The sequence below is a fragment of the Stenella coeruleoalba genome (assembly GCF_951394435.1).
Source record: "Stenella coeruleoalba genome assembly, chromosome: 2".
Classification (NCBI taxonomy): domain Eukaryota; kingdom Metazoa; phylum Chordata; class Mammalia; order Artiodactyla; family Delphinidae; genus Stenella; species Stenella coeruleoalba.
In genome coordinates, this window is record NC_137147.1 from 111,219,791 (window position 1) to 111,241,403 (window position 21,613).

At 51.7% G+C, this 21,613-nt stretch overlaps 1 protein-coding gene across 1 annotated transcript in view; it reads right to left on the reverse strand.

Annotated features, from left to right (window-relative positions):
• Positions 1-21,613, reverse strand: part of ACAN (aggrecan) — a 64,575-nt gene that overhangs the window by 1,892 nt on the left and 41,070 nt on the right. The window contains exons 11-15 of the mRNA XM_079914545.1: positions 19,645-19,860; positions 13,486-16,584; positions 1,865-2,023; positions 1,359-1,441; positions 351-495 (exon numbers count right to left, since the gene is read on the reverse strand). Coding sequence (XP_079770671.1) covers positions 351-495; positions 1,359-1,441; positions 1,865-2,023; positions 13,486-16,584; positions 19,645-19,860 — 3,702 coding nt within the window. The remainder of the gene's footprint in view (positions 1-350; positions 496-1,358; positions 1,442-1,864; positions 2,024-13,485; positions 16,585-19,644; positions 19,861-21,613) is intronic.

Genomic DNA, 21,613 nt, shown 5'->3' on the forward strand with positions numbered 1-21,613 from the left:
ACTCAGACTCTGCGACTGACGGGCTTGGGAACCCCAGAGAGGGAGGCTCCCAACCTATGTGTGATTGTGGGTGACTTTCTGTGCTGATATCCAAGGCACCGTATGTGTGGAGGGGGTCTGTCCTCCTGTGACCTTCACCCTCTTCCTGTCCCTAGTGGGCTGGCCCTTTCCATCAGCTCTGGGATGCTGGCATTGGGAGTGGCCCCCCCAGGTCAGCTCCAATCTGCTGGTGGGGCGGGTGAGGTGACCTCAACAGCCAGAAGTCCGAGTGACTCGCCCCAGGTCACACAGCAGGAGCCTGGAGTCTTGATTCTCTCCACGCTGCTTATCCCTCCCAGGCTGCTGCTTACCTGTGCCCTTTTTACACGTGAAGGGCAGCTGGTAATTGCAGGGAACGTCATTCCACTCGCCCTTCTCATGCCAGATCATCACCACGCAGTCCTCCCCAGTGGCAAAGAAGTTGTCCGGCTGGTTGGGGCGCCAGTTCTCAAATTGCTGTGGGTGGGAGTGGGGAAGGGGTGAGGAGGGGGCAGCCGCAGTACAGCTTGGCCGGACCCCTGCTCTCCCTCTGCATCAAGCCCCTTCCGGGCGGGGGCGCAAAGACTGCTGGGAGTCTGGTCAGGGCTGTCCCAGGTGCCACGGAACCCACGGGCCCTCCAAAGAACTGCTCACACCATCTGGCTGTGGTCCTTGCCAGGAACTCAGAGCCCCCAGGACTCACAGTCCCTGTTAATGAGCTGACAACACTCTCCTCTTCCATATGGGCCAACGGGGCTGGTCACCCAGGCTGCCTGCTTGGGCAGGACTGGGAGGTAGAGATATGGCTCGCAAGTCCAGACTCTGCCATACCAGGCTTCTCCCTCTAGCCTGACTCAGGGACAAACAAGTCCCCTTTCCTCTAATGTAACTGCTCCCCTCCCCCATGACCCTGTTCATCTTCGCCTCTTCCAGGGAGCCTTCCCTGGGGTCCTTTGCTGACCTCCATCATTTACTATGTGTACTGTTCAGCTGGCAACCATGTTGCTTTCTATCTGTCTGTCTGTCTCCTTGAGTGGACTCGAGTCCTCTGTGGGCAAGGAACCACTCTAAAGCTTCCACGTTCCCTCTCGGTGGTTTGCCTTCATTCATTCATTGCCCTCCTCATCCCTCACCCTTCCTTTCAGGCCATTATTCAGTTGTGCAGCCCTGGCCTGGTCTCTAAAGGGACAAGAACGAGACACAATCTCGGATCTCAGGGCTCCCAGTCCAGCAGCTGCTCAGTGAATGTCTGCATGTGATTTGAATGTGTCTCTCTCCGGGGGTCTTTATTCATTTCCTCTGGGCCGCCAACTATCCCGGGTGCCCCCAGCAGAACTCACCAAGGAGTGTCCATCTGACCAGCGGAAGTCTCCTTCGATGGTCTTGTCATTCAGGCCGATCCACTGATAGTCCTGAGCATTGTCTGGAGAGAGGACATGGGTATGGGGCGCCCTGAAGGTGTCTGAGAAACTTGAGCTCATAGAGACAGAGGGGATGGAGGGGTGGCAGGAGCTGGGTGGGCTCCTAGGAGCGTGACACCTGCCTCCAGGGTCCTGACAAGGGTCTTAGCACCTGCATGTTTGGAGTGCATTTGGACCATCTCCCTGAGCTGACATGGACTGGTGACAGACTCGGGGTTAATCCAGGGCTGACTCTGATGGACAGTGGGCTGTCCTGGGTGCAGCCAGAGCCGTTGGCCCCTCAGGCGGCGGAAATGCCCTTCCCTCCCTCCCTGCCCCCGACCCCTGCTGCCTCACTGGGCTCAAGTCCGCTGACTGCTGTCAAGGGAGATCCTTCGCCCACGTGACCGTTATCCGTTTGGGCCCCTGAGGCCCGGCGCACTCACTGTTGACAAATTCCTGCTCCTCAGGGGTGACGATGCTGCTCAGGTGTGACTGCTGCTTCCGGCACTGGCCCTCGGCGTCCACCCAGGTCGCCCGGTCGGGGAAGTGGCGGTAACAGTGGCCCTGGAACTTGGTCCAGCCCTTCTCACACAGCTTCTGGTCTGCAACACAGGTCAGGGGCTTGAGGAGAGGGCCTGGAGGCCGACTGGGGATGGCGTCTGCTGCCAGTCTCAGGGCAGGGATTCCTGCGTTCACCCTGCCTTCCGTGTCACTCCCCAAAGGAAGGGAGAGGCCCGACTGGATCCGGGCTCAAGTTGGAAGCCAAGAGGCCTGGCCCTGCCCCCTCCTCCCCAGGAGCCTCTGGGAAATGCCAGGGACCCTTTCTTTTCCTGATATTGCCTCCCACCCACAAAGCTTTTCTCCTGTTGAAGTCTGCGCTGCAGGGCTGGCAGAGCTCAGCAGCCAGGTAAAAAGAGATGGGAAGGTAGGAGGTGTTGAGGCTTAGGGAAAAACATGGCTCAGAGGCTGTGAGGGGCTCCAGGGAGAGAGGGAGCTGTGGGGAAGTGTGTGAAGGGGGCAGCAGCAGGCGGTGCTGGGGGCATGAAATGGAAACTTGGGTGGGGACAGAGGAGCAGAAATGTCTGCTTTGGGTCCAAAGAAGACACAGAGCTCTAAGTCTATCCTATCAGAGCACACGATACTGCCTCAGGGTCCACGACCCAGGGACCCTGGCTTTTCATTCTATTTCTTGGTGGCAGATGGGAAGAGGGGAAGGGCTTCTCTCCTCCCAAGCCTACATTGGTAATGGATTCTGAGTCCAGCAGAAGGCACTGATGTGGAGCTCTTGGAGCAGAGCCTAGAGGGACAGACAGAGGCAGGTGGTGCTGGAACTGGCCCCTTCAGGCTTGGGAAAGCCATTAGGAGTGTGTCTTCCCAACTCGGCCTTTATTTTTTAATTTTATTTTATTAATTTATTTATTTAACTATTTTTGGCCGCTCTGTGCGGCATGCGGGATCTTAGTTCCCTGACCAGGGACTGAACTCGTGCCCCCTGCAGTGGAAGCGTGGAGTCTTAACCACTGGACCATCAGGGAAGTCCCCAACTCGGCCTCTAGTGACATTACATTGGTAGCTTTAACTGGCCCTCGTGAGAGTGTTATACCCCAGAAATTGGCAGATGCTACAAATCAGGGATCCTCCTTCCTCTCTGAGAGTCAGTTGTTAAACACCTGCCAGCACAGTACAGGACAGAGGGAATTCCAAGACCCTCTTTTCTTTCTTCCCCTGGTGCCTCACAGGTGAAGGGCTGTCCCTAGGGCCCCAGAGCTGAGTGTAGGGCCATGAACCCCCCAGGCTGTATGGCAGCCTCCCTGGTCTGGCTGTTCCGGGAAGAAAGGACCAGTACCTGAAGGGAAGGATGCTTAAGCTGAAGGGGTGGATGCTTGGCAGGGTTGGAAGACGGACGCTTGGGAAGAGCAGAGAGAGAGAAGAGTTTGAGGCCAGCAGCCTTTGAAGAAAGAGGCAGAGCAGCAGGAAGGCTTAGGAGGATGCTGCCAATGCCTTCCCCAAGGGTTTGGAAAGAAAGGCAGAGAGAAAGAAAAGGCAGAGAGACTTCAGAGGTAGCTGAGCACCTGAGGAGGCCAGAGACATGTCATCCCAGGGCTGACTGTGGGGTCCATTTTTGGGCCACCTGAGTGCCTGAGGGCTGAGTTGGGTGGGCAAAGCTGGAGGCAGCAGCTGTGCTGGGAGGGGCCAGGGCCATGCAGGATGGAGGCTCTGGGGAAACAGCAACACAATTCCAGGAAGGCTGCAAGAAGGAGCAGGGCCAGAGCCAAGGCTTGAAGCACCCTTGGGGTGGTGAGCGCTCAGGATTGGAGTAGGAGAAGAGATGCAGCCCTGCTCGGTTGGGCGCCCAGGCCCAGGGACCGGTTCGGGGGCTCTGGCACCCTCTCTCTGCTCCATCAGAGTGCAGAGCCCTCTGCGGGCCTGGCCTCCACTCCAGCAGGGCACTTCCTCTCCCAGTCTGACACCCAAGAGCTGTTGTCTGCGTGGACATTCCGTGCCCTTCTCCCTGTGGCAAATATTCTGGCACCCTGGAATCCTTGTAACTCTCCACTCCCACCCCAGACAAGACCCCATGCACCAGTTTCTTGGAGTCTTGGGGTGAAGGTGGAGAATGGGAGGCTGCAGGGAAGGAGGGTCCAGGCCAAGTCTTTTCTTCCAGAAGTTCCTCCACCAGTCTGTAACCTTGGCAGTGCCTCCAAGGAACATGCAATCCAAAACTACCTTCCCACTCTGATTAGGAGTTTCAGTTGCTGTCTGGAAGTTTCTGGGATGTCTAAATTGAGAGTTCATTGAAAATGGTTTTGAGCCCCTAAACACTTCCAGTTCTGCACGGACCATTGCTACTAGCAACTGCAAGCTCCGCCTCCCCATTTCTGAGACGGGGTGGCCCTGAGATGGGGAGACTAGGAAACACTGAAGGTGAGAGGGCTGTGGGCTCAGTCTGGCCTCAGGAAGTTCCTGGCCCACAGCTCCCCTTGGCAGAGCCTGGCCCAGGTGCAGAAACTGAGGGGTTGGCAAGGCCCAAGAGAGGAAGCTCAGAGCCCTTGCAGCGAGGCTCTGTTCTCTCTGGCCAGCCTTTTGCCTTGCACAAGGGAGGGAGCAAGGAAGCGTGGACCGGAGTGGCACTGACGTGGCAGCTGTCACGGTGGCAATGAGGATAAGGTGACATGCAGCTGTCCTTGTGCATGCATGACTTGAGCATGCTGGTGACACGGGAGCTCTCAGACAGACAGACCATAGCTCTTGCCAGAGAAGAAGAGGAAGGCAGCTTGACCAGTGTGGCACGGTGGCTCCCAAGGCTATGGAGGGGCCACAGAGGTCCCGTGGGCAATACAGCAGGCAGACACATGCCCATGGCCATGCTGGGAAGATCCGGGGCTCTCATCCGGAGCAAGAACCAATGACTCCCACCCATAGTGTCCTTCAAGACAAATGCATGGAATTGGCCCTGTCTTCTTAGTCTGATGCATGCACCAACTTTGCTGGTGGCATCTGGAAGCCCTGGAGCAGGTTAGTGTTTGAAAGGTCCCCCAGAGCCCCACCTTCCAAAGTGCAGGCTGGCCCGGCCTGCATGTCTCTTCTGCAGTCAGATCAGCCAGTGCCCCAGAGGAGGGTTTCCGCAGGGAACAGCAAGAGAAGGAGTGAGAGTGAGTGGGGCCGACTTCTCACTTGTGGTCCCTGAAGTGGCTGTCTGGATGGATCTTGGGGGCCCCACAGGGCCTAGAACCTGTGGTTAGCAGGGAAGGATGAGGGAGGAAGAGGGGGTGCAGCAGTTAGTAACATTAGCTGAAGCCGAGACGGTCGTACCGATCTCACACAGGTCCCCTTGGTAGCTGGGAAGGCATAAGCATGTGAAAGAGTCGATGGCGTCCACGCAGGTGGCTCCATTCAGACAAGGGCTTGAGAGGCACTCGTCAATGTCTGCAAGAAACCAAGGGCCACCATTAGGACTCCTGCCGGCAACTCCAGCTTCACAATTGCATTGCAGCTTCTTTATGGGTGGCCAGCCCTGCTGCTCTCCAGAGCCCTGGATTTTCTAAGAACTGTTGCTGCTGCTGCTGCTGCTGCCATCTTGGAGTGCTGAGCCAAAGATCCAACAAGGGTTTTCTTGGATGTGTGTGGCTCTGGATGGGCAAGCTTGGAGCATTGGAGCCAGGTTTCCCAGTGGGTGAAGGGATCTGCTGCTTCTGAGGGCAAATGCCTACTGTGAGAGTGAGCTTGGAGTTCCTCCAGGACGTCTTCTCTTGTGAATATTTCAAGAGGCCTTGAGGTCTGAATTGGCTCTCAAACATGGCGCTGCGCAAGGACACTGGAATTCCAGTTCTTGAAGCTTGGTTAGAGCTCTTTCTTTTCCTAGCTTCTTCTGTAGTTATGAACCAAGGAAAGAGGACAAGGCCGTGCAGTACTAGAACAAACAAGCTAGAAGTGGTTCACGGAGTATAGGATCGTGAGAAAATGGCAGTGTGGGATATCCGCATGAAATTGTTAGATTTTTTTCTTTTTTTTTGGTTGCAGACACCTTCTTTGTCTTCAGTAAATTAGATTCTACAGTATCTTATAAAGATGAAGCCAACATTGTTATCTTGGGGAGAGGGACAGAGACCCAGCCTAATATTTCCCCATGTAATCTCCTTCCAGTTTAAGGCCTCATAACATGGACATCTCCAATGAGTCATGATTTCTAGAAGGGCTGCATCCTGGCCAGTGGGAGACCAGTGTTTGAAGCCAGTGAGGCACTTAGTAAGTGGCCACCCACCAGCACCAGCCTGGGATACTGTCAGGTCCCCATCAGTCTCTGTTCCCCAGAAGACTCTTCTTTCCGTCTGTTCTTCTGGTCCAGGATGTTCTTTGTGATCCAACTTCTTTGTGGGACTTACATTGGTAAGTCATTGGCTTTACCTCAAATTTTCATCCATTAGCCAAGGTGAGAACTGAAACTCCTAATCTGGTCTTTCTGCATTTTCAGAGAAGCCAGAGACCTAGAGGATCCTTCTACTCTCTTTGTATTCGTTCTCCAAAAACACCGGCTGGGTTACTTCCTCTGGGAACATTATAAAAGGTATTGTGAAGCTCCTCTTCCCAGGGGATTAATAAAATTCTGGAATGAAAGGGTTCCACTGGCTTATGGGGGCAGCATGATATGTACAGCTATGTTCATACAACCTTCAGGACCTGGCGTGTCTGTGGGTGGTCTCCATGTAGGCAGCTCCCTAAATATGTTCCAGGACTTAGTTCTTACCTCTCGTAAGAACTGACTAGATCTTAACGTCAATCCTCTGATAAGAAGATAAAAGCACTTTCTTCTGGATCCTTTTCACTAGTGCATAGCCGATGTTATCTAGACCACAGCTGGGTTTGTGCAATGGGAGGCCTGAAAATCTCAAGTCCTCAGGTATGTCTCTCTTCCCACGAAGTTCTTGACTTTATTTCACGGAGTGTACACCATGGGCTAGAAACCAACAGTTCCAAGTTTGAAACTGTTCCAAGCAAAACCAAAATGCATGGAGGAATGGACTGAAATCCCAGCATGCACTTGGATTCCCAGCATGCACCAGGATTCCCAGCAGCAGCAGTAGCAGCAATAGGTCAGGCCGGTGGGCGGAAGCTGGGGGAGGTTCTCCTGCTTCAGAAAAGCTACTGTTGTCTTTCATCCATTAGCGTCATTATGGAAGATGGGAAGCACTGGGCAAGGGGGTATTAAGCAAATGTAGGCGCTAAAGCAGTTGTACAGAGCAGGGGACAGGAGTGGCCCGTGGGGAGAAGAGCCAGACATCAACCCTGGGGCCTCTGGCCAACCCATGCGGGAGAGGGCGGGAGGGCGGAGGCCCCAAGGGAGGTCAGGCCAGGTAGCTTCCAGTGGTCCCAGAAGCTTATTTCACATCACTCGCCCCCACAAGGCGGCCTGAGGACTAGGACAGTTTTCCTTTGGTGTTTGGCCAGGGCACAGGATCTGAGAAGGCTGCAGGGACTGAAACACAAGGAACCAGGTTCCCGGGCTCAGAAGCTGTTTTATGCAGGGCCCTGGATTCGCAGATGAGGAGGAAAGGAAGGGCCATAATCCTGAAGACCAGAGAGCCTGTGAGTGGCTCTGGAGCAGCTTAGAGAGGCCTTCAACAGTAGGGAGAGGGCTGAGCATCCTGCGTGGGGCCTTCTCAGGCTTGTGGTGCATCCTCTCCCCTTCCATTGGCTGGAAGAGCCACTCTGGCCCTGATTTGCCCACCTCATTCTGTGAAGGCAATTGGAACATTGCTTGTCTTCTGGAACCATGAGAAGAGTTGGGCTGGGCCCTGCTGTACTTTGGGTACCCCAGACAAGGTGACAGCAGATGGAGGACAGGAAGGGCTTTGGGCAATGGGCAGACTGTATGAAAGAAGAGAGGAAAGAGAAGGAGCCAATATCTCCCCCAAATCTTCTCTGAGCCAGACACTATGTCTCACACACACTTATCCTCCCAGCGGCCCTATGGCATGGACGTCGCTGGGCCATTTTAGAGATAAGAAAACAAATGAAGTGACCTGCCCATGCTGGTAAGTGAGGGAGACAGACTGGAGAAGATGGAGGAGAGAATTAGACCATGAGGATGAAAGCTGGGCCTCTGTTCCACATGGAGAGAGAGAGAGAGACACTGGACTCCTGGATCTCAGCATCTCATTACCATTTCTGCTGCGCCAGCCAAGGGCTCACCGGTCATCACTAAGCAGGGACTTTGAGTCCTCTTCTCTCTACTCTAACCAAACGGGATGGTTTGTTCCTGAACAAGGCCCTCTAGTGATATCTCTAACTTAAGGGAGAAAATAACTGAGAACCCTGGTAAAGGTGAGGGTTCTGAGTTGGAGACCACAGGTCTCCACCCTGAAGGGGTCTTGTCCAGCTGTTGCCTGGGTCAGAGCCCAGGATTTCCAAGTTAGAGTTTATTTTGTTCATAGAAAAGGTTGAATGAAGTGACAGCAGGCGCTTTTACTCAAGTGATACCCAACCAAAGGGGTTGCCACTCGTAAATAGCATGGTATGAATGGTACCCCTCAAGTTGTTCTGTGTACAACCTGTGCAGCTGTATGTACTGACCCTGGACATGACTTTCCTGGACAAGGATGGGGGAAAATCTCCTCAAGAAGCACAGAGACAATTTCTTAGCTCAACAGATGCTCTGCACCCTGCAAAGACCTAGGATTAATCAGGATGAACAGAATTGAATACGTACACTCACTTTCTGGTGTATCACAATCGACAGAAGGATTACAAGAGCATATTTATCAGTTCCAATTTGCTTTAAAAACAAACATGATTAGATTAAAAGTATGTTATAGTTACTTATACTATCAAGTTGTTTATATTTTTAAAGTTTGATCTTGAATGTAACTTTAATATCCTGCTAAATTCAATTAGTTGCCTGCTAAAATCTGCCCATGGACTTCTTGGTTAAGTCAAGAAGGTGTAATTTGTATTTTCACTTGTAACCCTGTATTTTCACTTGCTTGGAAAGCACTTCCCCCCACCTCCCAGGGATAAGGTGTCACTGGAATTCAAACATCACCCCACTCAGGGGAGAGACAGGGTCAGGTCATAGATCAGAACCCCAAGTCCACAAAGTAAAAGATGTCAGTTAAACAGAAAAGAGGCTGATTAAATTTTAATTTCATGCCCTTCTAACCAAGGAGTTTAGAGAAATCCAGGCAATGCCAGTGATTCCTGGGAAATTGGATGTGAGATCTGATTTCTCAAATTTAGCTGCCCATTAGAATCACTGTGGTAGTTAATCTTTAGATTAGTAAGAATTACCACCAGCACCAGAGTCCCCGTCCCCGCCCCGCCCGCCCCCCCCCCCCCGCCCCCCCCGACCAAGTGAATCAGAATAGCTCAGGGCGGGGCCCAGCTATTCTGATTCTAAGGAGTAGCCAGGATTGAAGCCTCAGAATCAGAAATCTAATCCCCACAGGAAATACTGTATTAGCAATGGAGGTGGGGAGGATGCTTCTGCTTTTTAAGTGGATCCGAATAGGATAGTCCTGCTTTTCTTTTTTGGCCACGTTGCTAGGCATGCAGAATCTTAGTTTCCTGACCAGAGACCAAACCCGCACCCCCTGCAGTGGGAAGCGCAGAGTCTTAACCACTGGACCGCCAGGAAAGTCCCCAGTCCTGCTTTTAATTGCTAAAGAATCTAAGTATTCATTAAACATATTTATTTTGATGTAAAGAGTAGAGATTAATAATTTATCAAGAACTTATTTGTGGAACGCTGACTAAACAAGATTACACTGATCTATACGCTTTTAACAACCTGTGGTTCTCAGTTCTAGAGCCAGATGACAGGTGGGTGATCTGTGGATACTGGACACTTTCTGCAGTCCTTTTGGAAGCACCAGATCGTGAGCCTGAATTGAACAGGAGCGACTTGGGATCCCACGGGTAGAGTCATGGACAATGAGACCCCAGATTTTGCATGTGGATGACTCTTACCACTTGCCCTTTAGAGATGACAAAGCTTTTTGTAATCAGTGGCTTGAGAGATGGGGAAGGGGAACTGGTCAGATGTACACAGATGGTCTTAATCCTCATAGCAGTGTTTCTCAGCTCTGACTGCACACTGGAGTCACTTGGGAGTTTAAAAAACCCCAGTGCTGGGCTTCCCTGGTGGCGCAGTGGTTGAGAGTCCGCCTACCGATGCAGGGGACGTGGGTTCGTGCCCCAGTCTGGGAAGATCCCACATGCCGCGGAGCGGCTGGGCCCGTGAGCCATGGCCGCTGAGCTTGCGCGTCCGGAGCCTGTGCTCCGCAACGGGAGAGGCAATAACAGTGAGAGGCCCGCATACCGCAAATAAAAACCCCAAAACAAAAAACAAAAAAAAAAACCCCAGTGCCAAGGCCACAGGACCATTCCAATCAGAATCTGCGGGGATGAGACCCAGTGCCAAGGCCACAGAAACACTCCAATCAGAATCTGCAGGGGTGGGACCCAGGCATCAGAATTTTTTTGAAGCTGAGAACCGCTACCTTTGACCCTATTTACAAATGAGGTAGTGAGGGCTTGTCTGTGAGTGTCTAGTTGGACCAACTCCAATTCTACAGCTATTCTTCATTCTGGTTCCCCTGAAGTCTGGCTTCTAGCTCTTTAAGACCGACAACCGGTTGTTATGTTCAAGAGAAGGCTTCTTATTTAACCGAGTGTGTTAAACAGCGAACACCTCAATTCTTGATTGAATTTGCTCAGTGAAGTTAAGCAAATCACTTAACCTCTCTGTGCTGCAGTTTCAAATGGGGATGATTACCAAGCTCTCAGAGCTGCCTAGGAAGAAATTGTGGGAAAGAAAGCCCTTTGGAAATATACACCATTAGAGAAAAGCTGTCCTTATAGCAGATTAGTTAAGGGCCATTGTCACCTACTTCTAATTTCAGAGGTGCCAGGACATGAGTCTTGCTGTGTGACTTCTGATACCAGCGTCACATTTTTGCTTCAAGCATCAGATTGGGGAAGCAGTTGTTAAGAATGGAGAGAGGTGTCAAAAGATACCAAAAGAGGGCAAAGGGGTTCTGGTCCTGGCGGCTGTCCCCACCCCGGAAGTCCTGTCGGGCTCTGAGTCTGTTCCTCCCTGACCCAGGATGAGCTGGCTGACAGAGCTGAGCTCCACAGCACTTCACCCAAGATGGGCCCCCTGCTGCTCTCCATCTGCACACCCAGACCCAGGGGGGGACGTGTCTGCACACCTGGCACGATGCCCTCCAGGGGCACTGCTCACGGGACAGACAGAGCCACTCCCACTGCCGACTGAAGACTTTGTGTGCTGGAAAGCGCACAAGGTCTCCCCAAGTTTTCATCAGGGGCGGGCTCTCCCAGGACAGAGGCAGTGCTCTGCCTTCCCCTTGGGGGTGGATGACAGAGGGGTATGTCTATAGCCCCTGGGGTCACTATGGCTCAGTGGAAACACTGTCCCCTCGGTAGAAAGGCCAGGACCTTCCTAGGAGAGCCTACCTTCTCTGGCCACGGAGGCCCATAGTGTTCTCAGTCACGGCCCCCCACACGTGGGCACAGGCTGACCCCAAATCAGGAGAGAGTGAATAGGTATTCACCTTAGTGCCTGTTTATATAAACATATATATTTCCTGTCTAAGTGCCAAGGATACAGCATCTTTATATTATGAGTATATAATGTATTATGAGGTGTTATTTTGCATATATATTAATGTCTATAAATACAGAATGCTTCTTTGTGTATGATGTAAAGGTATTTTGCATGTGTCCTAGGTATGAAGCCCTTTTAGGGAAGGCCTTGGGTCTCTGATGCCTGACTTCAGACAGGGCGGGGCTAAGGGCCTGGGAGCAGCGCAGAGAGCTAACCCAAGAATCTGAGCTTGGAGGGGACCGGGAGTTTCTTTTCTCAAGGGTGGTGATGTTCATGAGCTGAGATGTCCTCATGGCCACAGGCCTCAGGGTGCTCAGGGAGCGACAGGTAGATTCTAATCATCTTGTTTTCAGGGCCACCTTCAATCAGAGGATCCCCCAGACTCCTCACTCATCCCACAAGCTGCTTGGGCAAACAGGGGTCCCAGGGTGGTGGGTGCCCAGGGGTGGGGCACTGCTGGGTCACAGCTGACCTGCAGCCATGAACCCTGGAGCTGGGAGTGACAAGCTCTGTCTGTGTCATCTCCTTCAGGGCCAGAAGGGGACCCAAACCCCGCCCAGACGCAAGCATGGAGGGGACCATAGGGTCTTTCCCGGAGGGCTCCACTCTGCATGATGCAAGACAGCCTCCATGGAGATTCCCTCCCAGGAGCTGTGGGGCATGACGGGGTCTCCTCAACACACACCCTAGCTCAACATTTCTTTGAAGTCTCAAGTTTTATCTTCAAAATTCCAGCACGTTTTGCATTCTACTCATAAAACAATTATTGGCTTGACAAAAAAACCCGAACTATTTCTCAGTTTAATTACTTGACTTTTTCTCCTAAACCGCCATGTAGACCGGACACTCTAGAAAGACGTGCCGTGTTTACCCTGTGCCTGCTACCCAGCACATCACTGTGTACTCTCCTTCCCGGTGTGAGAAGCCTGAGCCCCAACTGACCTTGGTTGCCTCCTCCCAACCCCTCTGCCTGCACCCCCCATGGCCGATGAGGCTCTTACCTATGTCTCAGTGCTTGCCAGTGTGGCCAGGGGGACACAGGCATATGATGTGTCCCTCTGTCTCCTGGCAGGTCCCTGCACCGCAGGGCTCCTTGGCACAGGTGGTGGGGTCTGCAACCCCCGGGGAGAGGCTGAGCACCAAGAATGTAGATGCCTGGGGTACAGCACAGCCTCTACGACCTCGAGGGTGGGGCCTGAGGCCCCAGAAGCCCACAAGGCTGGTTCTGGGTCAACACGCTTCTGACGACCCTGTCCCTCCTGAGTCCCAGCATCTGGGAGTGGTTGGGGGGCTCTCTGACTGGGGAAGGTCTCTCAGCACAGGGGGAGGCAAGTGATCCCAACGCAAAAAGCAAAGGAAAATCATCAGCCTCTGGTGTCCAGTGCCAGGTTTGTGTCAAGGTGAGGCCATCACTATAGTGCAGAGGATTCACCTGCACAGGGTGAGGGTGGGGAGGCAGGGTCTAAAGGCAGGACACAGCCAAAATGACACTTCATAGTTCCTTGAACTGTGCAGGTTTTCACCCTGCACAAAGCAAATACTGGGGCATAAATATCATCAGCAGATTCATTCTCTCATCTCACACTCACTTCATGGGAAACGGGCATAAGCAGAATTTCCAGCACTATCTAAATAGTGCTTCCCGTGCCAAGTACAGACAGTTGAATTCACATATAAATGTTTGTGTCATGTAACTCCACTGTAACAATAATAATCACGAATCTACAAGTGTGCACTGTGTGCAAAGTATGATGCTTGTTCTCTACATATTTATATCTTGCTTAATCTTTCTTGGTACTATTCCCGTTCTACAGATGACGCTCAGAGAGGTTAAGAAACTTTCTTGAGGCTGCACAGCTCATCTGTGCTCAGAACTTGAACCTACACGGCTACAGTCTGAACTACCCAAACCCATTTAAAGGAAAATAATCCCAACAATACCTGCCATGGTTGCCTCTGATTCATCTGTCCCTCCTGGAGAGTTTGGGATGGAAGCATCAGTTGCGGAGGTGGGTGTTTTGGCTGTTTGGGTCTCTTCTCCTGAGTGCTCGGGGCTTGAGGACTCCATTTCTAGATGCGCCTCTGCAGGGCTCTGGGTCTGCTGAGTCCACTTGGATTCCAGGATGGTGGTGCTGATGACAACATCCAACCCCGAGGTGTGACCAGACAGGTCTCTGCTGATTTCAGTCCTGTCTCCAGAAGCCATGGGAGTGGCCGAAGGTGAGCCTGATGCCTCTGTGCCCACATCATAGGTGGTGGTTGACTCTCCGCTCACTTCCGGGGCAGCCGAGCCCTCCCTGGGGCCTTCCTGAAAGGCTGAGGTGCTACCTGTCACTCCCAGGCCTGAGGCTCCCTCCAGATCAGCTTCATGGAAGGTGGAGGTGGTTCCACTCAGATCAGGGGACCTGGAAGTGCCTCCGCTGGCCTCGGGGACAGCAGATGCTCCCACCTCAGCCTCAGGATAGGCAGACGTCTCGCTGCTAGATTCTGGGACTGATGATGCTTCTACCCCAGACCCGGGGAACCTTGGTGCATCCCCAGATGCAGAGGTTTCTCCACTGGACTCAAAACGCTGGGGGGTGTATGTTACAGGGGGTCTTTGGCCCAGTTCCTGGGAAACAGTTGGCTCAGTAACACCCTCCACGAACTCAGAAATGATTAAAGTAACTTCTGGAAGTCCTGAGGCCTCCCCACTGGTGCTCGTGGGTGCAGAGGATTCTCCGCTTACATCAGTGGTGCCAGAAAAGTCCCCACTAAAATATGGAGTACTTGATGGCTCTCCACTGGGCTCTACCAGTCCAGACTGAAGTCCACTTAGGTCCAAAAGTCCTGAATGGTCTCCAGACATGTCTGGTGCTCCAGACGGGGCACCACTAAGTTCCAAAATGCCCGAAGGCCCTTCTCCTGCTTCTTGGGCTGTGGGAACCTGGGTTACAGATTCCACCAAAGTTCTGTCTACAAGAGAGACAGTGGAGAAACCAGATGGAAGTCCACGGCCGTCATATGCTCCGGAGGGCTGGCTGCTCCCACTCTCAGCTCCAGAGGACTCTCCACTGACCTCAGCTACTCTGCTTGGCAGGCCACTGAATTCTGGAGGCTGGGGTGTAAACCCACTGGAGTCAATTACTCCAGAAGAGAGTCCACTGACATCCACTATCCCAGATGTGCCTGAGAGATCTGCCTCTCCTGAAGGGAGGCCACTGAGTTCCACGGACCCTAAACCTTCTTCTTCTTTAAATGTAGCTGGGGTCACTTCAACCAAACTGGTGTCCACGAATGTAATGCCAGAAGATTCACCACTGCCACTCACGGTACTGGAAACCAGGTCAGGGATTCCGGATGTTGTCCCACTGAACCCTGGTAACCCTGATGGCTGCCCACTGAGATCAGGGATCCCGGACGTTTCTCCACTCATGTCGGTTATGCCAAATGGTGGACCAATGCCAGAAAGAACTCCAGAAGCTTCTCCACTGATTTCTGGTTGTCCGGAGGACAGTCCACTAAGCTCAGTCACACCAGATGTTTCCCCAGAAAACCCTGATGGCTGCCCACTGACCTCAAAAAGTCCAGATGTTCCCCCACTAATGTCAGGAAACCCTGATGGCTGTCCACTGACACCAAAGAGTCCAGATGTTTCCCCACTGATGTCAGGAGTCCCAGATGCCTGGCCACTGAGTTCAGCTCCTGAAGAGAGTCTGCTTGCTCCTCCACTAATGTCCAACTCACTGAAGGGCAGCCCAGATGTTTCTCCAGCACCACTGATGCCAATGGTTCCCCTACCTTCTAGTTCACCTGCAGTGGTGGCTGTGACCACTTCCACCAATGTAGTATCCACTAGGGAGACAGTTGGGAACCCAGATGGAAGTCCACTGAAGTCAGGAAGGCCAGAAGATGGGCCACTTCCAAGGTCCACCCCAGAATACTCACCACTAAATCCAGAGGGAAGGCCACCTGCTTCTGGAGCTTGCCCACTTCCTAGAGTTCCAGAAGGTATTCTGCCAAGGTCCAAGACTCCAGAAGCTGACCCAATCAAGTCTTCTTTTCCAGAAGTCAACCCACTAAGATCCTCAGCTCCAGAAGCAGAGATCTCCAGACTTTCCCTTCCAGAAGGAAGTCCACTAAGGTCCCCTACTCCAGAAGCAGAGGTCTCTAGATGATCCTCACCTACAGAAGGAAGTCCACTGAGGTCCTCTACTCCAGAGACAGAGGTCTCTAGACCCTCTCCTCCAGAAGGAAGTCCACTAAGGTCCTCTACTCCAGAGGCAGAGGCTTCTGGACCTTCTCCAGAAGGAAGTCTGCTGAGATCCTCTATTCCAGAGGCAGAGGTTTCTGGACCTTCTCCAGAAGGAAGTCCACTGAGGTCCTCTACTCCAGAGACAGAGGTCTCTAGGTCCTCTCTTCCAGAAGGAAGTCCACTAAGGTCCCCTACTCCAGAAGCAGAGGTCTCTAGATGATCCTCACCTACAGAAGGAAGTCCACTGAGGTCCCCTACTCCAGAGACAGAGCCCTCTGGGACCTCACCTCCAGAGGGCAACCTGTCAACTTCAGGACTGGTGGTCCACGTAATTCTATCTTCATCTCCTGAAGCCAGTCCACTTTCCACAGGCAGGCCTGAGCCCACTGTAGAGGTGAGCCCACTGAAGTCAAGGTCTTCAGAGGGCAGTCCACTTGCAATTTCCCCTGAAGGCTGCCCACTGGAGTCTAGGTGTCCTGAAATTTCGCCACTGCCTGTGAAGTCACCACTGACTTCAGGCACCCCAGATACCTCCCCAGAGCCTGGCAGCTCAGTCCTGCTGGGCACTGGGGCTGAAAGTGTGGATGGCTCCTCTGAGGGGAACAGCTCCTCTGAGGGGAACGGTTTCTCTGAGGGGAACGGTTCCTCTGAGGGGAATGGCTCCTCGGAGGGGAATGGTTCTTCTGAGGGCAACGGCTTTTCTGAGGGCAATGGCTCCTCCGAGGCTGAGGGCACTTCCGTTGCAGAAGGGCCTTCTGTGCTCTCCTCTGTTGCTGTGCTAGTGGGAAGCCATGTAGGAGGGACCCCTGGAGGAAAGGAAGAAGAAAGATGAGGTGTGGATTTAGTAACTCTGCCCCATTTTAAGCTCATGCAGAGAAGCTGAACTCCATTCCTTCCACAGTAAAGTTTTTCTCTCAAGAGCTCAGAGATGTGTCCAGACATTTTCTAATGGAACCTCGCACAGCCTCTTGGGAAGGATGGGGACCAGAAACTCCCCGCCACCCTCAGGCTACGCTTTGTGAGACCCTAGGAGGCGCCATTCACACTAGTTACAGAATGTGGGGGACTGGCTGCCACTGAAGACAGTCAAGGTCACCTTTCAAGTACTTCCACATTATTACCTCATTTATCTAAAACCATGATTTTTAAAGTGTGGTCTCCAGACCATCAGCACCAACCTTCACCTGGGAACTTGGCAGAAAAGCAAATTCTCAGATCCTACCCCAGCCCCATTGACTTAGGAATTCTGGGGCGGGACATGGCACTATGTGTTGGTTTTTTTTTTTTTTTTTTTACGGTACGCGGGCCTCTTACTGCTGTGGCCTCTCCCGTTGCGGAGCACAGGCTCTAGACGCGCGGGCTCAGTGGCCATGGCTCACAGGCCCAGCCGCTCCGCGGCACGTGGGATCTTCCAGGACCGGGGCGCGAACCCGTGTCCCCTGCAGTGGCAGGCAGACTCTCAACCACTGCGCCACCAGGGAAGCCCACACTATGTGTTTTAATAAGCTCTCCCTACCATGCTGATACTCCTTGAAAGTGGGAATTGTTCATCCGGACCCATCCCTCTGAGGCTGAGAGGGCCAGGTGATGTTTGCAAAAATACGTGAACTTTTTCAATTCTGAGAGCCCTATTACAGAGGACTTGGAAAATATAGAAAAAAAAGAAAAGAACAGAAAAGAAAACCCCACCATCCTAAATAATCATGGTTACATTATTTTCTTTCTGTCTTGTTTCCTTTGGCATTTAAAAATAACTAGCTGGGATTATACCTTGCATGTATTTTTGGGCTAATTTCCCAGGCAGAGAACATGAGCACAGAGGGTACTGGGTCCCAGTGGGCAGGTTTACAGCCTACTCTCACTTAAAGGAGAATCCTGGAGGGGGGGTGGGGAGTTCGATATAGCAGTGGTGACATGTAAGACGATTTTAAATGGATATATACACACACACACACACACACATACATGTATTGGGTTGGCCAAAAGTTTGTTTGCGTTTTTCGGTAAGAGGCTATGGAAAAACCCGAATGAACTTTTTGGCCAACCCTATATATATATATATATATATATATATATATATATATATATATATATATATGTACCACATATCAGAAAATAGACACTTACAGATATGATATAACGTTTCTCTTTGAAATACATCTACATTTCTTTTCAAAAGGAGGTCAATTTAAAGAGAAAGATACAGAGTTAATAGCAGTAGAGATGGTTCCCCGGTAAGGCTCAAATCAGCGAGGTGGTGGGGAACTGAAGAAATATTGGAAAACATTTCTATGGGGCCACTGGAGTCCCCTCCCATGGATAACTCCTGTTAGTGGCTGCCCGAGTCCTGTGCCAAGCCACACACTCATGCCAGAGAGGCCTTGGTTATTCTTGTCCTTGTGAAGGTCAAGGAAAGGGCCTCAAGCAGGTATGGCTGCTGGGTGAGGTCTTGGGGTTAGAATCCCACCTGCTCCACTGATGCACCTTTACCTTCTGGTTTTGCATTTCCAGCACCCAGAGGACTACTTGGTGTGGCCAAATTGCTTGGGAACTGTGCACTGAATGACTGGATAAATTAGTGGGAAGCTTTGATATATTCCTTTCTTCAAATGCATGTACCCCTGGGCGAGCTGACTCTAAAAGGTGCACACAGGTTACTGTGCATTGCTCTAATTCAGCCTTACCCAAAGTGGGCCATGTTAAAAATGCTCCGTGAAGGGGCTTCCCTGGTGGCACAGTGATTAAGAATCTACCTGCCAATGTAGGGGACACGGGTTCGAGCCCTGGTCCGGGCAGATCCCACACGCTGCATAGCAACTAAGCCCGTGCACCACAACTACTGAGCCTGCGCTCTAGAGCCCACGAGCCACAACTACTGAAGCCCGTGCACCTAGAGCCCGTGCTCTGCAACAAGAGAAGCCACTGCAATGAGAAGCCCTGAGAAGACCACACACTGCAACAAAGAGCAGCCCCCATTCGCCACAACTAGAGAAAGGCCACGTGCAGCAACGAAGACCCAATGCAGCCTAAATAAATAAATATATAAATAAATTAATTAATTAAAAAAAATGAAAATGCTCCATGATAAAAAAAGACCCTCTGATCAGATTCATTTGGCACACACTGAATACATTGCCCCCCTCTGCCTTACAGTGCATATTAGCATATCCAAGGCTCTGAGAAGGTCTGCAGTGGGGGAAATCTGTATCTTCCTGTAAGCCAGGATTTCCCAAATCTTATGGCTAGAAAACACTTTTTCCAATAGGGTTTGGGGGTCTTCCGATTTCATCCCATCAAATCCCATCTGATTTAATCATAACAGATGTTGCTCAGCAAGTTCTGACTGGGGACGCCTGGCCCAGAAGAGGGACACGGAAGGAGAAGTGGGGCAAGGAGACAGGTCACAGTCAGACTGCCCACAGCCACCCCTTCCCAGGCCCTTTCCCCTCTACTGGAGCTCCCCCTGCAAGAGAGTTTTTAAGAGGTTAGAGAGTAGGGGTGTAAATGCAGGAGCACAGAGTGAGAGCCCTCTGATTGACACAGTGCTGGGCATTTGGGGGTGTGTAGCTGGAAGACAGTGCGGAGAGAGAGAGAGACAGAGAGAGAGAAAGAGAGAGACAGAGAGAGAGGGAAAGAGGTGTGTTTTATGAACAAAGCTGCCCTTTCTCTCCCTTGGGGTTTGTCCTAGAGGCCCGCTGAGGTGGCCGAAGTTGCCCACAGCGGCACACTTAGCTAGTGTAAGGGCTGGGGAAACAGAGCACAAGTCCCAGGGGGAGACCACCCTGCCCTCCCCCCACCGGGGCACACCCTAGGCTGCCAGGCATGTGACGCATCGGGACGTGGCCCGGAGCCCGAGCCACACAGACCTGGCAGTGGGGAAGTGCCCGCTGGCGTGTAGGCGGGCTCCCATTCCGTCTGGTTTTCTGGCTCAGTGGTGAAGTCTGGGATTGCAGTCGTCTCCTCCCCAACAGGGACAGCAGCCACGCTGGGCCCCACTTCAGTAGTGATCCAGGCTTCCACCTCAGGGCGCTCTGTGGGTGTCCTACCCTCCTCTTCTCCTGGAGAGGGCGCCGCTGGGATGCCTAAAGGGCACGTGGGTGGTGAGGGTTCCTTCTTACCAGTGACCCAATCCAGACTGGCCCTTCTTGAGGGCAACTAGGGGATCCTGAGGTGGGCCAGGCCAGTGCACAAACCTTACTGGTCCTTGGCCTCCCACCACCCCACCCAGTCCAGTAGGATGGCTCTTGTCCTCAATTAATAAGAGCCATTTGCATCAGCTATATCGATGTGCACACACCATCGGCACTTTATTTCAGAGAGGTCTGGGGCACCTCTTCTACAGAATCTATTATACCTGCCAGGCGTTGTTTAAAGGTGTTATGCATATAAAATCATTTTATCCCACAATGGCCATGTGAAACAGATACTATTATCTCATTTACAGATAGGGAAACTAAGGCACAGAGGTAAGTGACTTGTCCAGTGTCAGTGGCTTCTAAGTGATAGATCTAGTCTTTGGACCCAAGTATCCGGTGCCAGACTCTCTGCTCTCAAGTACTGCAATGATGCTGCTTTTCTTGGGGACAGAAATTATATTCCAAGTGTGTCTGGATCAAAATCAGGAGAGTGCTATTTAAAATGCATGAAGCCATCCTGGCACTGATGGCTGAAGGCAGGATTCATTGACTGGGGGTAATTGTTCTGGTTTAGCGGGCTCGATTGGGAAGGAAGCCAAACTTCTTGGCAGTTATATAAGATGCTGAGTTTACAGAGGGTTGGGCATGGATGGTGGAGATGCATGGGAGGAATTTACTGGGAGGCTAACTGGCTTGGCTTCTAATTCCCAGAGCAGGGAGAAGGGTACTGGGGCAAGATCCTCATCAAATCCTCTGGGAGGGGACTGGCTTTCTTAGGCTGGCAGAGTGGGACTGAACTTTCTTTGAATTAGGTTTTAATAGGGGACCTGAAAGTCTGGGAAACTTTGGGGTTCTCAGGGTTTTTTTAAAATTAACTTTATTTTGAAATAATTACAGATTCATGGGCAGTTACAACTATACTGAGTTTTGATGTATAATATGTAAAATATGGCACAAGCCATTACCACAATCTACATTCTAGGCAGTGCATCTAGACCCATGGACCTTGTGAGAACTCATCCAATCAGAACCCAGCAAGGCCTTGGCCATGCCCTGGCCATGCCCACTGAGTTGTTTGATGACGTCACTCTCAGAACGCTGGTAACATGGCATCGAGTACCCAGCATGGGTCAATTTAAAATGTGAATTTTTGGTGCTTGGTGAAGAATAATAATTTGACTAAACTCATCACAGAAATATTTAGAAGGTGAAAATTTGACAAAGGTGTACAAATTAAAACAGTATATGAATATATATGTGTGTGTGTTATTTACTTATAATAATAAAGGTAACATTTATTGAGCACTTACTATGTCCTAGGCACTATGCCAAGCATACTGTGTGCACTACCCTTGTTAATCCTTCCAGCAACCCTTTGAGGTAGAAACTATTGTATCACTATTTTATAGATGAAGCAGAGGAACAGAGAGGTTAAGTGACTTGCACAAGGTCACATAGCTACTAAGCAGCAGAGCCATGATTAAAATTCGGGTCTGCCTGATCTTAGAGCCCAAGTTCTTACTCATTTCTCTCTGTGTGTCTCTGGGAGCATTTTAGAAGGATGTGCTTGCCTTGGGGTCAAAGTCTAGGGTCATGCTAGCTCCAGAGCTTCCCCTGCCCAGAAAAACTGCCTTTTTCCTCTTTGCTGTGATGGATGGACGGAGGTCAGGGGGGATGAGCCGGGGGAGTCACCACCCCA